This window comes from Danio rerio, chromosome 24 (genome assembly GCF_049306965.1).
Source record: "Danio rerio strain Tuebingen ecotype United States chromosome 24, GRCz12tu, whole genome shotgun sequence".
NCBI lineage: Eukaryota > Metazoa > Chordata > Actinopteri > Cypriniformes > Danionidae > Danio > Danio rerio.
The window spans coordinates 25,542,333-25,555,187 of NC_133199.1; the positions used below are offsets into that span (position 1 = coordinate 25,542,333).

Sequence of the window (12,855 nt, forward strand, 5' to 3'; positions counted from 1 at the left end):
CCCTGCATTTGTTTGTATTTTTTGTTTTGTCAATTACAGTGGTGTAAAAAGAACACTCCACTGTTGAAAATAGGCTAATTTTACAAGTCATCTAGAGTTAAACAGTTGAGATTCTGGTGGAAGTTGAGTTCCAGGTCTAGTGGAAGTACTGTTAGCTTAGCTTAGCATAAATCAATAAATCGAATTAGACCATTAGCATCCTGCTAAAAAAAATCCAAAATTTGTTTTGAAAATTTTCCTATTTAAAGCTTGATTTTTCTGTAGCTGCATCATGTATGTACTAAGACTGAAGGAAAATGAAAGGTTTTTATTTTCCAGGCCGATATGGCTAGGAACTTTAGCCAAATCTCTTTGGCTAAAGAGATTTAACAATGATAAAACTCAACTTTTTACCTCTAGTTAGGGGTAAAGAATGAGCCTGTTTCATTAAAAAGCCTATTTAAAAAAAATTGAGTGTTTCTATAACTAACAACACATGCTAATGCAAGTCTATAAACAATAACTGTGGATTTCAAATGATGAAAGTTATACTTAGGCTACTAACTGTCTTCTTCTGTGCTTTCTTCAAAGGCAGGGTTGTCTATACCAGGCTCTTCTGTCCATGTAGGAACATTGTTGCATGCATTGGATCCAGCAGGTGGTGATGGCGTGTCTTCCTTTATCTCAGTCTGGGGGGATTTGGGGGGATTGGTCGCTGTGACCCTGTCCTCACTTCCCTCCATCTGCGTCCGCTCTAGCTTTGTTCGCTGACTCTGTGTTCCAGGACACCTAGACCCGCACAAATAGACACAAGTATATAAACACAGTAACTTTTAACCTAAAATATTCTGAAGGCTAGGTACACAGAGGTCTAGTTGACATGGAATGGAGGACAAGGGGAAGAAAAAAAGGAAGCAAATTACCGAAACCTTGCTCTACATCCTCTGGGCAGATGCTATTCCAGGAATCTACAGTATGGTAAAATGTTATATTGTCAAACCCAGTATACTGCAGTGTTATGTTACATATATTAGTGGAAACCAGGAGCAATTGCAATTGGGGAATTCACAATCAATTCCTCCTATCACAAACAAACAGAAATCTTTTTTTTTTTTTTTAATAATATTATATTGATCTAATTGGTTATTCTGTTATGTCTATTTGACACTATTTCAGTTCAGTGTGGTTAAAAACCTGTTTTAAACTTGATACTAATTGATCAGTTGATTAATGTATCAAGTTAAAAATATATTTAAATAACTAAAATGTATTTTACTGCCTAGCCAAAATATAAATAGACTTTTGCTGATTAAATGGATCTGATGCTGGAGATCTAAAGGAATATGAAACAAATACAAAAACAATCTTAAGTAACATTATTAGATACTACAGCAGTAAGGAGTTTACTTAGAGGTAAGTGTTTATTTGAAATACTGTGGGTTAATATTACTAATATTTAGTGTTGCAACTGACCCCTAAAGCCTCATTTACAGTGCACAGTTCGCCCCATAGACTTCAATTCATACGCATGCGATTGTGGCAAACCGGAAACGCAAACTTGTGCGGCCAGTTTTGCAATTCGCTGTGTTGCAAAGATCAAGCTTGGTGAACTCTGACCTGCAAAATCACATCATGTGATTGCATGAGATCAAAAGAAGATCAAAAGATGAGTCTCTGTATAGAAATTTTAAATATGGACCAATCGCTTGCTTATTTTAATGTCTAATCAACTTGCTTAATCCTGCCTGTTTTTGCTGGACCAGAATTTCGCATTCTCAAACTCTAGTGTGACTGCGGCATAACACTGCAATTTTAGCATTATGATTTCTTGCGTTCAGTTTAACTGCTTAATCTCTCCAGAACTTGAAGGAACACATTGACATGTTATTCCGGATATGTATCTGTGTCTGCAGAGTTTAATATTATAGTATTGTCCTTATATATAATGAAATGAAACAGTGGCTCAGTGGTTGGCATTGACGACTCACAGCAAGAGGGTAGCTGGTTTGAGTCTCGGCTGGGTAAGTTGGCTTTTCAGTGTGGAGTTTGAATGTTCTCCCAGTGTTTGTGTGGGTTTTCTCTGGGTTTCCCCCACAGTTCAAAGGCATGCGCTATACTGTACAGTAGGTGAATTAATTAAACTAAATTGGTCATAGTAATGTGTGTGAATGAGTGTGTATCGATGTTTCCCAGTACTGGGTTGCTGCTGTGAAGAGTGTCCACTGCGTAAAACATAAGTTGGCGGTTCATTCCGCGGAAGGAAAATTATTAAATGAATATAATACAAACTTGTATAGTATTATCAATGAATACACCTACTGTATATTTGTATAAAGATGACTGGTAAATTTCAAGTAGTCAGTCAGTTATGAAAGAATGTTAAAATAAATTGTAAAGTTGACCCTTGTTTTACTATTAAAGTGCTATGATTAGCATTAAGATTAATAAATAAAGAATTCAAATGCAAAAACCTCTTAAGTGCCGTCTGAAATTTCTGTTGAAAATGAATATTTTTCTCAGCCTCATGTTTATGTTGAGATGTTTCACTTTTAAGACCAGGAAATTAGCTTATTCTTTGCCATAAAAGTGATTACTGAACATACACACAGGAGCCTGGTAAAAACGCTCATTTTAGAGGACAATTTCAGACAGCATTTTAAGGGTTTTGCAATCAAACTCTTCAAATGTTATAGAAGTATTTATTGTAGTTCACTTGAACTTTACTGTACAGTCTGGCAATAATACATTTTGTAATTTTGTGATTCAACTGTATGTACATTCATTTACTCTTTTGAATTAGGTTATTGACCTTAATCTCTGCTCTGAATGTTTTTGTTGTTGATAAATTGTATTGTTCTTATAGTAGTTTGAAACTAAGTACACGTACAAAAACCTGGTAATGAGCTGCCAAAATGTTGTTTTCTACATTTTTTAACAAATGTATTTCTATTAATATTACTTGTACAATTTATTGTTCTAGCTACTACAAATGTTAGTAAACGTGACTTAGTTAAATTGTTCATTTTCAGGTCCCATAATCCAATCCGAAAGCAAACCCTTAACAGTCTTTGTTGTGAGATATCTCTTTGCCTTAGAGCTGGGAGCATTTCATCATCTCACTAACATGACTGTCACACAATTAGCAGCTCTAATTAATTACTCTACGCATCGGTGAGAACAAAGACTAGTAGCATGGCATTACATGCGGTCTCGGAGAATAACAAGAAAGCACCGGATTGTCAGCACAGCTAAGAAGACGGCTAATGCTGGCAATAACCCACAGTCTTCCCTTAGGAAGGTGTTAGCACCTTGTTAAGGTTAATCTCCTCGGGTGTTCTTCCATGGAGCTATAAATAAAACATTCCAGCAAAAAAGCAAATCATCTGTGGAGTAGAGATGGCCTGACAAACTTTGATAAGATCCACCTTTCTGTTGCTTTTTGACAAATATAGACAATTCTTTCAAGAATTTGTCCTGTAATTTTTTTACTAACTCAACCCTGAACTATTCAGACTCTCTAAACCAAACCCTTAGTAGGCCAAGACCTTCAGCTTCTCCAAAGGAACTGTCCAATTCAATCTTTTCCACCAGAACTAATCTCAAAATTTATACCACTCTCCCAAAGCAAACAGTTCTGCAAACTCCTAGTACAAAATGCCATGCTGGACTCTAACTCACCATAGCTCTGGGTTACCCTTGGCAGTTTCACAGAAGAAGTGGTTGAAAAGGTTTCTTGAGTTGAAGTTTCCCAGCATAGCTGAAGAGAATATGAAACTGCTGCTGTCCAGTGCATTGCACACGACAGACTAATCTCCCATCACATGACGAAGGGGCAAATAATCCCCAGATGGGAAGTCAGATCAAGCCCAGCAGGCTCCACTAACAAGAAAAGTGTCTGCAAAAGTCACTGGTCTGCGAAGCATCATTGTCTGACTCTAAAATACATGCGAATGATATTTATTCTGACTCAAGAGCCCCTGCAGACATGTGGTTATGCTCAAGTTGAACTATTTAGTTACATGTGTTCTGCATGTTGAGCAGGTTTACTTGGGATTTACTGGTCAGGGTACAACACAACAGTTTGTGGAATATTATGTCCAGCATTTAGATGTGAGCAGTACATCTCAGCTGGGAATTTAAAAACTTGTCTTGTAACACATGTAATATTTTGGTTTAATTGAATTTGAGATTATCAATCGGTAAAGGGGTTTTCTGTAAGAAACTAACAAAGACTTGTTATTAGCGATAGTGGTGGCCGTTACATGAACTGCAGTCAGCAACTTGTTGCACATAAATTAGAACAGCGGTTCCTAACAGGGGGGTTGCAGCCCACAAGGGGGACTCAGTAAGCTCTGTGGGGGGTTGCGTTATATTTTAAAAAATTTTTTAGCAGAGGACAATTAGGAGAACGATTATTTTATCCCCTGGCTGGCCAAAAACAGACACATTTGTAATTCGTCCTCCACATAAAAGATAGAGTCTCACTTATTCACCTTCAGCAGCTAATAGTAATGACCCAAGCATACTGGACCCAGGTGAAGTAGCTCCAAACATTTCGGGTCGCAGCGCTAGCAATATTGAAAACAAAAATTACAGGAAATACCGAGATACTTACCTAACCTATGGTTGTATTTCATTTTCTTGAATCAAAGAGTTTCGGACCCAATCATAGTGCATTATCTGTGCCAAAGTTCTTGCCAACGAGTGCACGAGGCCATCTAAATTGAGACATTTGCAGACGACTCATCCCTGATATCATGACAAGCCCAGAGCATTTTTTGATCACAAGGCAAAAGAATTGACACACACCCAAAATGAGATGAAGGACGTCACAGCTACTGACAAGAAACCTCTAAAAATATTGTACACAGTTGCTAATGTGCTACAGAGGAATTATTTGGAGAGGAAAAATTAAAACAACTAACCAAGATACCATTGTCAATTAATATGGTTAAATGTTGCATTGCAACAATGTCAGAAGACGTGAGGGATCAGCTTTGCGTGCGATTTAAGGATGATATGTGTCTTGCCCTGTAAAAGATCTTTTCACGTATTGACCAAATTATTACTCCCTGCCGGAATCAATCCTTACAATGACTGAAAAAGCATAACAAATAGCATGCAAGTATTAAATTGTAATGGTCTATATTATATTTTTCCTTTATACACCAGTGTGTATACTGATATTTTTGTCAATGAATTTCAAATAAAGCCAATTTAAAGGCCAAAGTTTTATGTTTTTTTCAGTTACAAATGGCCTACTGATGTTTGGCTTTTTAAAAAGTGGGTCTTAGGCAACAAAAAAAAAGTTGGGAACCTCTGACTTAGATGATAAGTGATTCAGTGCCGTTCTTTTTAAATTATTTTTTTTTAAGTAGAGGATTTAAAAGTATTGTTTCAATGACAAACATTCAGACATTGTCGACGCTGCATGAAATGTTTTGATGAGTATGTAAATTGGTGTGGTAAAGGCAATATGGCAGCGAAAACAGCAGTTAAGAAAGCATCTGATCATAGTAATAAGGATTATGCACAAGCTGCAATTTCATAGCATCATGTCGACAGATCTACTTGGATATTAAATCATATTTAAGACTGTTTTCAAACTATGTCAGACTAGTTTGAATAAATACCTTTTCTTCGCATGACACGTTGATGTAACTGTAAAAAATAGCTCCTTCTGCAATAACTTGAACTTTGTAAAAGCATTCATTTCACGTGTCATAAAACAGAAGAGAGACTGCCTGTAAATTTGACATCCTTTCAATCGTTTTTCACACGCTCAAAGTCTAGAGTGACCACCTCTTTAGCCGAGCAACAATATTTGATGTATAACTCACACAAAAATGTCAGAATATGATCTCCAGCCTAACTCAAATGCATTTCCCTGAGGTTGTGTTTTTTTATCAGTCTGCCTGAAAACTAATTTTGCTGCAGCCTGGTACAATGAAGGGTTCTGGTTTATGTCTGTCAGGGCACCTATATGTACTAGTATAATTCCAAACATTCACAGTATGTCAAGACAAGTAATAAAACGGCATCCAACGTGAAATTTCAGTGTCTTTAAAAAAAGATTATTGTACATGTGAAGGTGATTCCTTCATTTAACTGTGTGTTTCTAAGGCAACAAAAGCTTTTGTTTACAGTAACCATTATATATACACATTAGGTTACATTCAGGATATACATTTTTGAAGTTCTTGCATTCCCTGAGTATCAAACAGATGATTTATGCATTTTAGAGCAATGTTTTACTGTTTTGAGCTGCATAAATGCAGCCATAAAGTGAATCTTTCAACCAGAGACCTCACTGGATCTTTTTACAAGAGGATAAGCATACCACTGTGCTAAATATTACTGATGAAACCCAATGTTTCAGTGAGGATTATTGTGTACTGAGCTGAAAATCAGTTTCTTTGATAAGGTCATTCTAATTGTATGTTTTTGATCAGATGTTTATTATCAAAACAAGCATTGTCAGATTTGTAAATGTATTACTCTTTTGAATCAATCAGGTTTAACAGGTTAACAAAATGGTCTGATTTTATTCAATTATTTACTTTTTTATCCATTAGGACCCTTCACACACATGCACATGCAATTCGATTGAAACTGTTTCGAACACTGAAAGAGTAATGGAACATTTTACAAGACAAAAAAAAATGTATATATATATATATATATATATATATATATATATATATATATATATATATATATATATATATATATATATATATATATATATATATATATATCCAATGGACAAAATCCTGCCGCAATTTTTTTGTCTAATTTGAGAAACTATTTCACTTAAATAGGCCGGTCTTGGCATTGTTTTTAGACGTTGTGGGATCTCATTCCTGGCTTTTGTGACTACATAAAAGAAATATCTCTGTTCATAACAGTTTTTAAAATCTGGTAATGGAAAACATTCAATATGCATTGCAGTTTAGCAGAAAAGACTGATTTCGGCTTTTGTTTTATGCCAATTTTAAACATAGGAGTGAGCAATCCCAGCGTTATGGATGTGACATTTGCAGTAAAACTCAAAACATAAATTCACAGAAAGTATACGTCCACATTATATTGAAACATCTGTTTATATTTTCCAAAACAACTAACCACAGAGTTATGGGATCAGAAAAAATGTTATTCTGTAAACATTTTAATAGTTTAATTGAGGGAAATAAACATGCGTTATAAGTATGCAAGTTTACAGTACTGTACTTTGAATTAAACCGCACAACACAAAAGAAATATTGCTAATTAAAAGGATATGGAGTCAATCTTGGGCCATATTTACTTTAATAATAAAACAAAGCTTTGCAAACAGAAAATAAAATATTGGGCAAAAAATCACATGGCAAAAATTAATTTTTGAAAAATAAAAATTAACAAGAAAAAGAACTGCAAATAAAAATCAAGAAGTGAAAAAAACTGAAATATTTGCAGTTTTAAAAAAACTATATTAATTTACAAAAATTTAATAGCATTGCCTTATTTCCCTTTGCAGTTCTTTATTTTTGTTAGCAAAATTATTTTTTATTTCTCAAAAATGTATTTTTGCTTTGCGATTTTTGGAGATTTGCATTTATTTATTTTTTGGCTCAATACTTTTTTTTATTGTTTGCAAAACTTTATTTTATTTTGCAAGTATATATGGCTCTAGATTGACTCCACAAAAGGATATGCATTGGCTCTCTAAAGAATAAAAATTATTTATTTTATTTGACATTTTTGCATTTATTAGGAAAAAGCTTTTTTATGGATGTAACCGATGTCAAATTGCCACTTGTGTGACTTTGGTTAATCAAATGTAATACTTTGAAAACATTGACAGAGCCATTTTTGAGAATTTTTTTGACAGTTCTGTAAAATACAATCCTACACAAAGGGTTTCACTATTTTTGTAAAAGATTAATTCTTGTCATGGCAAGGTTGGCATTTGCATGGGATAGGTTGTTTTCAATTATGTGTTTCTGGTGAAACTCAAAATTCAGATGGAGTGCAGAAAGTAAAAAACTGAATGAGAGACATAGGGGAAGTCCATATTTTTTAGATTTATACCATATTTCGAGGGAGATATAAATAGAAAATTACCACATATGTTGGGCATGATTCTTACATAATGAAGAGAGCTGAGTTTTCTACTGAACTAAAAGATTTTTGCCTGTCATCGAGGCGGTATATACTGTATAAGCTATTACAATACATGAAAAAAAAATGCTATACTAAATACTAAAGTGTTTGGAAGCATACTATAGATAATTACTTGAATTAAACTGTTGTAGTAATTGTATTGTTGCTGTGGTACAACACAACTGTTGTAATAAACAAATTATTCAGCAGGCTTCAGTTTTCTACGCTATAATTATACACCATAACAATGCACCACAGTTTACACTAACGTTACAGTATTCATTACAGTTTATCGGTTTACTGTGCTACAGTATTCAGTAGCATTTATTAATAAAGAGTTGTTCACATTTTACTATCTGGTTTGATACTTTCTACTATCTGGTTCGAAAACATGCTTGTTATAAGTTACTATATTTTTCCCCATGCGGATATCTTTCAGACATCATTAAATAACAGATGAAAGCATCTAAAAGCGTGGACGCAAAGTTAACATTATTATTACTTATTCTTGTAAAAGGGAGTAATAAGAGCTCCACAATAATACAAGTCTAGTTTTTTGTCCCAAGGGTTGAATAATCTATTTTGTTCTGTCGATCTTACCATTCACTCCTGCACATATAGACGTTAATTTTACAGTGGTTTATTCTGTCGAAACGACAGTAAAGGCATGGATCATTGCAAAACAATACAGAGATTTCATTATAGCGGTTGCATGGCAAGGCTATTTATATTCTCCTGGATTTATTATAAATATGGAGGTGTTTGTATCTGAATTTTATTAAGCACACTTTATACACATAGCTAGGCCTGTATATAAGGTTTATTGGTGCTGTTAAATTAATTATCACGTTCAAAAAAAAAAGTTTGTACACATGGATGTATTGATTAAATGTTGATAACATGCCTCCTTTTCTTCTGCTTTTCAGACATTTTCATAAACTTTCCCCCCTTTTTGACTTTTTGAGCAAAAAATTTTGGCAGTCTATAAAAAGCTGTTCGCCATTTCTTATTTTGGCCAATCTAAACAATTATAAACAACATAAAATATACACATTTTGATGTTCTGATTGCAGTTCCTATGTAAAAGAACCACTTCCTGCCCTCTATCTGAATTTCATGCAACATCAATGGCATCAGATAAAAATAACCTAATGCTCGAGTACCAAAACATTGACATCAAATAGTGCTTATTTGAGTCTGAATATTTGTCTTGAGAACTTTACCTGTGTTTGAGATGTGCCTCCAGGTCGCAGCGAGGCATGCTGAGCGAGCAGGAGGGCGTGAGCGGACAGGTGACCGACAACTTGTCCAGCAGCTTGTGCACCAGAATGCTGGAGCGCCGGCAGACCTGCAGCTGCAGATGCGCACGGTCCAGTGGACAGAAGTCCCGTTCCTGCAGGAAGCTGCGCAGACAGCGGGCACAGAAGGTGTGGCCACATGGTGTATCCAGGGGCTGAACTAACGGCTGAAGGCAGATGTGGCACACCAAATCATCATCCACTTCCAAACGATAGTTATAAAGGTGGTTCTCCCAGGTGCGGTGAATCTGTCCACATTCAGAGCAAAGGGCCTCCAGAAGAGCTTCGCTCACCATGCCCGGGTCCACTCCCTCTCCCAGACTGCCCATTGCTCTCGGCTTTGGCTACACTCACTCAGTCCATCCCGCGGGCGTCAGAGGCTGTGCGACTCCGGCAGGGGACGACCACCCCCTGGCAGGCACAGTGACATCACTCTGAAGGGTGGCAGAGAAACAGTGAGGTAACTATTGTGAATGAGAGACAGTGTTTGTGTGTGCCAGGATGAGATTATGTTGCAGAGCAGTGTGGGTTTACTCCTGCACATTAATCTGGCAGTGTAATCTCATGCTCTCTCGCCTAGAGAAATCTTTCAATCCCGCAGAGAGAGAATTATCCAGGATTGAGGCAGGGAGCACCGAGTCAAGAGGTTTTCATGTGAAAGTGAGAAAAGGAGGGGCAAGAGAAGACGACGAAAAACAGATGCTGTGTAAGATTCCAATGGAGAGCACTTGTTCATAAAAACCAGAGCGGAAGCCCTCTGAGTCATTAAATATAAATATTAATCAAAAACCTACTATGTTATAATTAAAATCTTTCCTCCGAAGGCTGTTTCTGATTTTGATACTGTGTAGATTTAAAGGAATACGGCTTACATTATGTCTTTCTTTTCTTTTTCATTCTTTTAAGACCTGTTTTAACACATTTTAATCTGTTTTTAATCACTGTTATTGTTTGTTTATATTTTCTTATACTTGTCTCTTTTATTCCTGTTCATGTAAAGCACTTTGAGTTGCCACTGTGTAATAAATGTGCTTTATAAATAAACTTGCCTTGGCTTTGTGTTTACTCACCATCACCATTTATTCAGAACTTTTTTCTAAAAATGAACATTTGCTGTTAACTTACTCTAAGGCCATCTAAGATGTAGTTGGCTTTTTATTTAGTAGAATAGTAAAGAAGATTTATGTTGCGATTTATGCATTGAGTAAATTAATTCAGCATTTTTTCTAATATTTCACGATCTATTCCTTTAATATTTCCTTAGATCAAGGAAAAAAGTAATGGAAATATGAGGGAGATAAATTATGAGGCAATTGTAGTTTTGAGAGAACTTGAACTGGAGTTTTTAAACTTTGAGGGAATAATAAGTGAAAGAATTGTAAAATGACAGATATGATTTAGCAAATGCATACATTTCACAAAAAAATACATCTAAGAGTGCAGAACTATAGTAGTATACTCGAATATTTACATTTTAGAAATTGGCGTAGAAACTAATTTTACTCTGAAAATGAGTAATGTTAATATTGGATGTCATTTTCTTGCAAATTATACTGTAATAGTCTACTTACACAGTAAACGTTTTAAGATGGTGGTTCCTTTTCTCAGTAGTATTATGGTATAAATTCTGACGGTATGATAACCTTGGAAACAAATATCACGGTTTCACAGTATTGTGATTACTGCTCTAAAAAAAAACAATCATTTTTTCCCCTTTAAACAAAATATATTTTATTTTGAGAAACATGTAAAGTATTTTGGAGCAGTAAACATGTCAGGCTAAAGAATTTAAATGAATCATTGACTTCTGCTGTCTTTATCAGTTTCAAAAACACAGATTCCTTTACAATTTAAAATGGCATCTTTTGATATCTTCTCTGCTGGAGATACTGTTGTCCTAAAAAAATGTAAATAAAAAAATCTTACACACCTTAGGAATGATTATAACAGAAAATTTTGGCGGTTTTAAAACCTTGACTTTTCCAAACCGCGGTATACCTTGAAAACGGTTATCGCCCTATGCCTAATGGAGTCCATGCCCAGCAAACAATTTTGTGATTAATAGACGTCTAATAGACATCTAAACTAAGACAGTTTGGCTAAAACAAGGCTGAACTTGGGCTGTCAGTAAAAATCTAAAAGACATCTAAGAATAGCCCAAAACTAGACAGATTAGACAGACTTTACATCTGTAGTCAGTTATTTCTGTTAATTTGATTACTAGTTTTGGCTTGTTCTTAGACGCAAGGGCGTAGCGGACGTTTTAAAACTGGGGGGGACAGCTGTATGAGATCCAAAAGTTTACATTCATATAATTATTAATCACCTATTTCTAAATGGTCTGTCTCTAAAATAGCCTCTGCTAGACGGCTATTCGATTTATTACTAGACAGTCCAAATGTAGCCTTGTTTTAGCCAAGACGACTATGTTTAGACGTCTTTTAGACATCTTTTTAAAACAAAAAAATGCTTACTATGTGGCTTCTAGAAAGAGAAAACTCCTGAACTATTCCTTGATAATTGCCTATTTAATGCCACCAAACAGCAGGGGACAGTCTATTGGGCCAACAATAACGACACTTATCGTCTATATGCACGTTATCCGACAGCTGTGCGTCCATGACCGGCCTCACGCCTGCTCTGTGGACGGCATCTCCGTGACTACCTGCCTCTGTGTTTATCTCGCAGCTGGACATGAATAAAACATGAGGACACAAGGCTCCTCTGTTCCCACTACAAAGCCCTGTCAACGTCTCATCACACACACACATACCCATGCTCACACTGTAAATGTCTTAATGTGGACAGTCTGAACCAAAAGAAGCAGCTCGTGCCTTGATAGCGAAGATGTGGGACTTCATTACATAAAGGCTGGGATGCTTAATGGTCATTGGGCGGCTGCCATTAGTGTTTCCATCCTATGTTCATTCTCCTCAGACTTTTAATCACAAGGGAGTGTTTAGATATTGACCGCAAGTGCTGTTCAAGGCCACTCACTTGTTGTATCCTTGTATCTTTATCTGACTGTCACAGTTGTGTTCTCACTGGCAAAATGGCACATTCGCCTCTTATCTGGCTGCCTGGCGGATGAAGAATTAAATGTTTGTTCAGCTGAACTGACACGACAAAACAATACAACTAACGGCTGATCTGTAAACATCTCGGCTACAGGGAAAGCTTGCAACATCTGACATATTTCCATAGCTTTGAATTGATTGTGCACAGTCTGTATTTACTGAGCAAACGGCGTTCGGGAGCAGTGACATGTTTCCATTCTGCAGATCTATCCACAAACCACCATTTCTGACACCCATCACCTTTCCCCAATCAATACATTGACCTTAATGTTGTTCAGAGAGGTTGTACATCCACAAACAGGTAGGCAACAAAAAATAAATTAATGGAGGGAGGGGGGGGGGAGGAGAAATAACGGCGC

The 12,855-nt window shown here is 36.0% G+C and overlaps 1 protein-coding gene across 5 annotated transcripts in view; it reads right to left on the reverse strand.

Moving 5' to 3' along the window:
- lnx2a (ligand of numb-protein X 2a) overlaps nt 1–12,855 on the reverse strand; it is a 28,683-nt gene that overhangs the window by 15,430 nt on the left and 398 nt on the right. For 2 of the 5 annotated variants that reach the window (XM_073940385.1, XM_073940387.1), the window contains exons 1-3: nt 3,658–3,787; nt 903–947; nt 545–768 (exon numbers count right to left, since the gene is read on the reverse strand). In XM_073940385.1, the coding sequence (XP_073796486.1) occupies nt 545–722 (178 nt within the window). In that variant the 5' untranslated portion in view covers nt 723–768; nt 903–947; nt 3,658–3,787. Of the gene's footprint in view, nt 1–544; nt 769–902; nt 948–3,657; nt 3,788–9,344; nt 9,854–12,855 lie in introns of those variants that run through there. The other 3 variants (NM_001113225.2, XM_073940386.1, XM_021470169.3) reach the window with 2 other exon arrangements.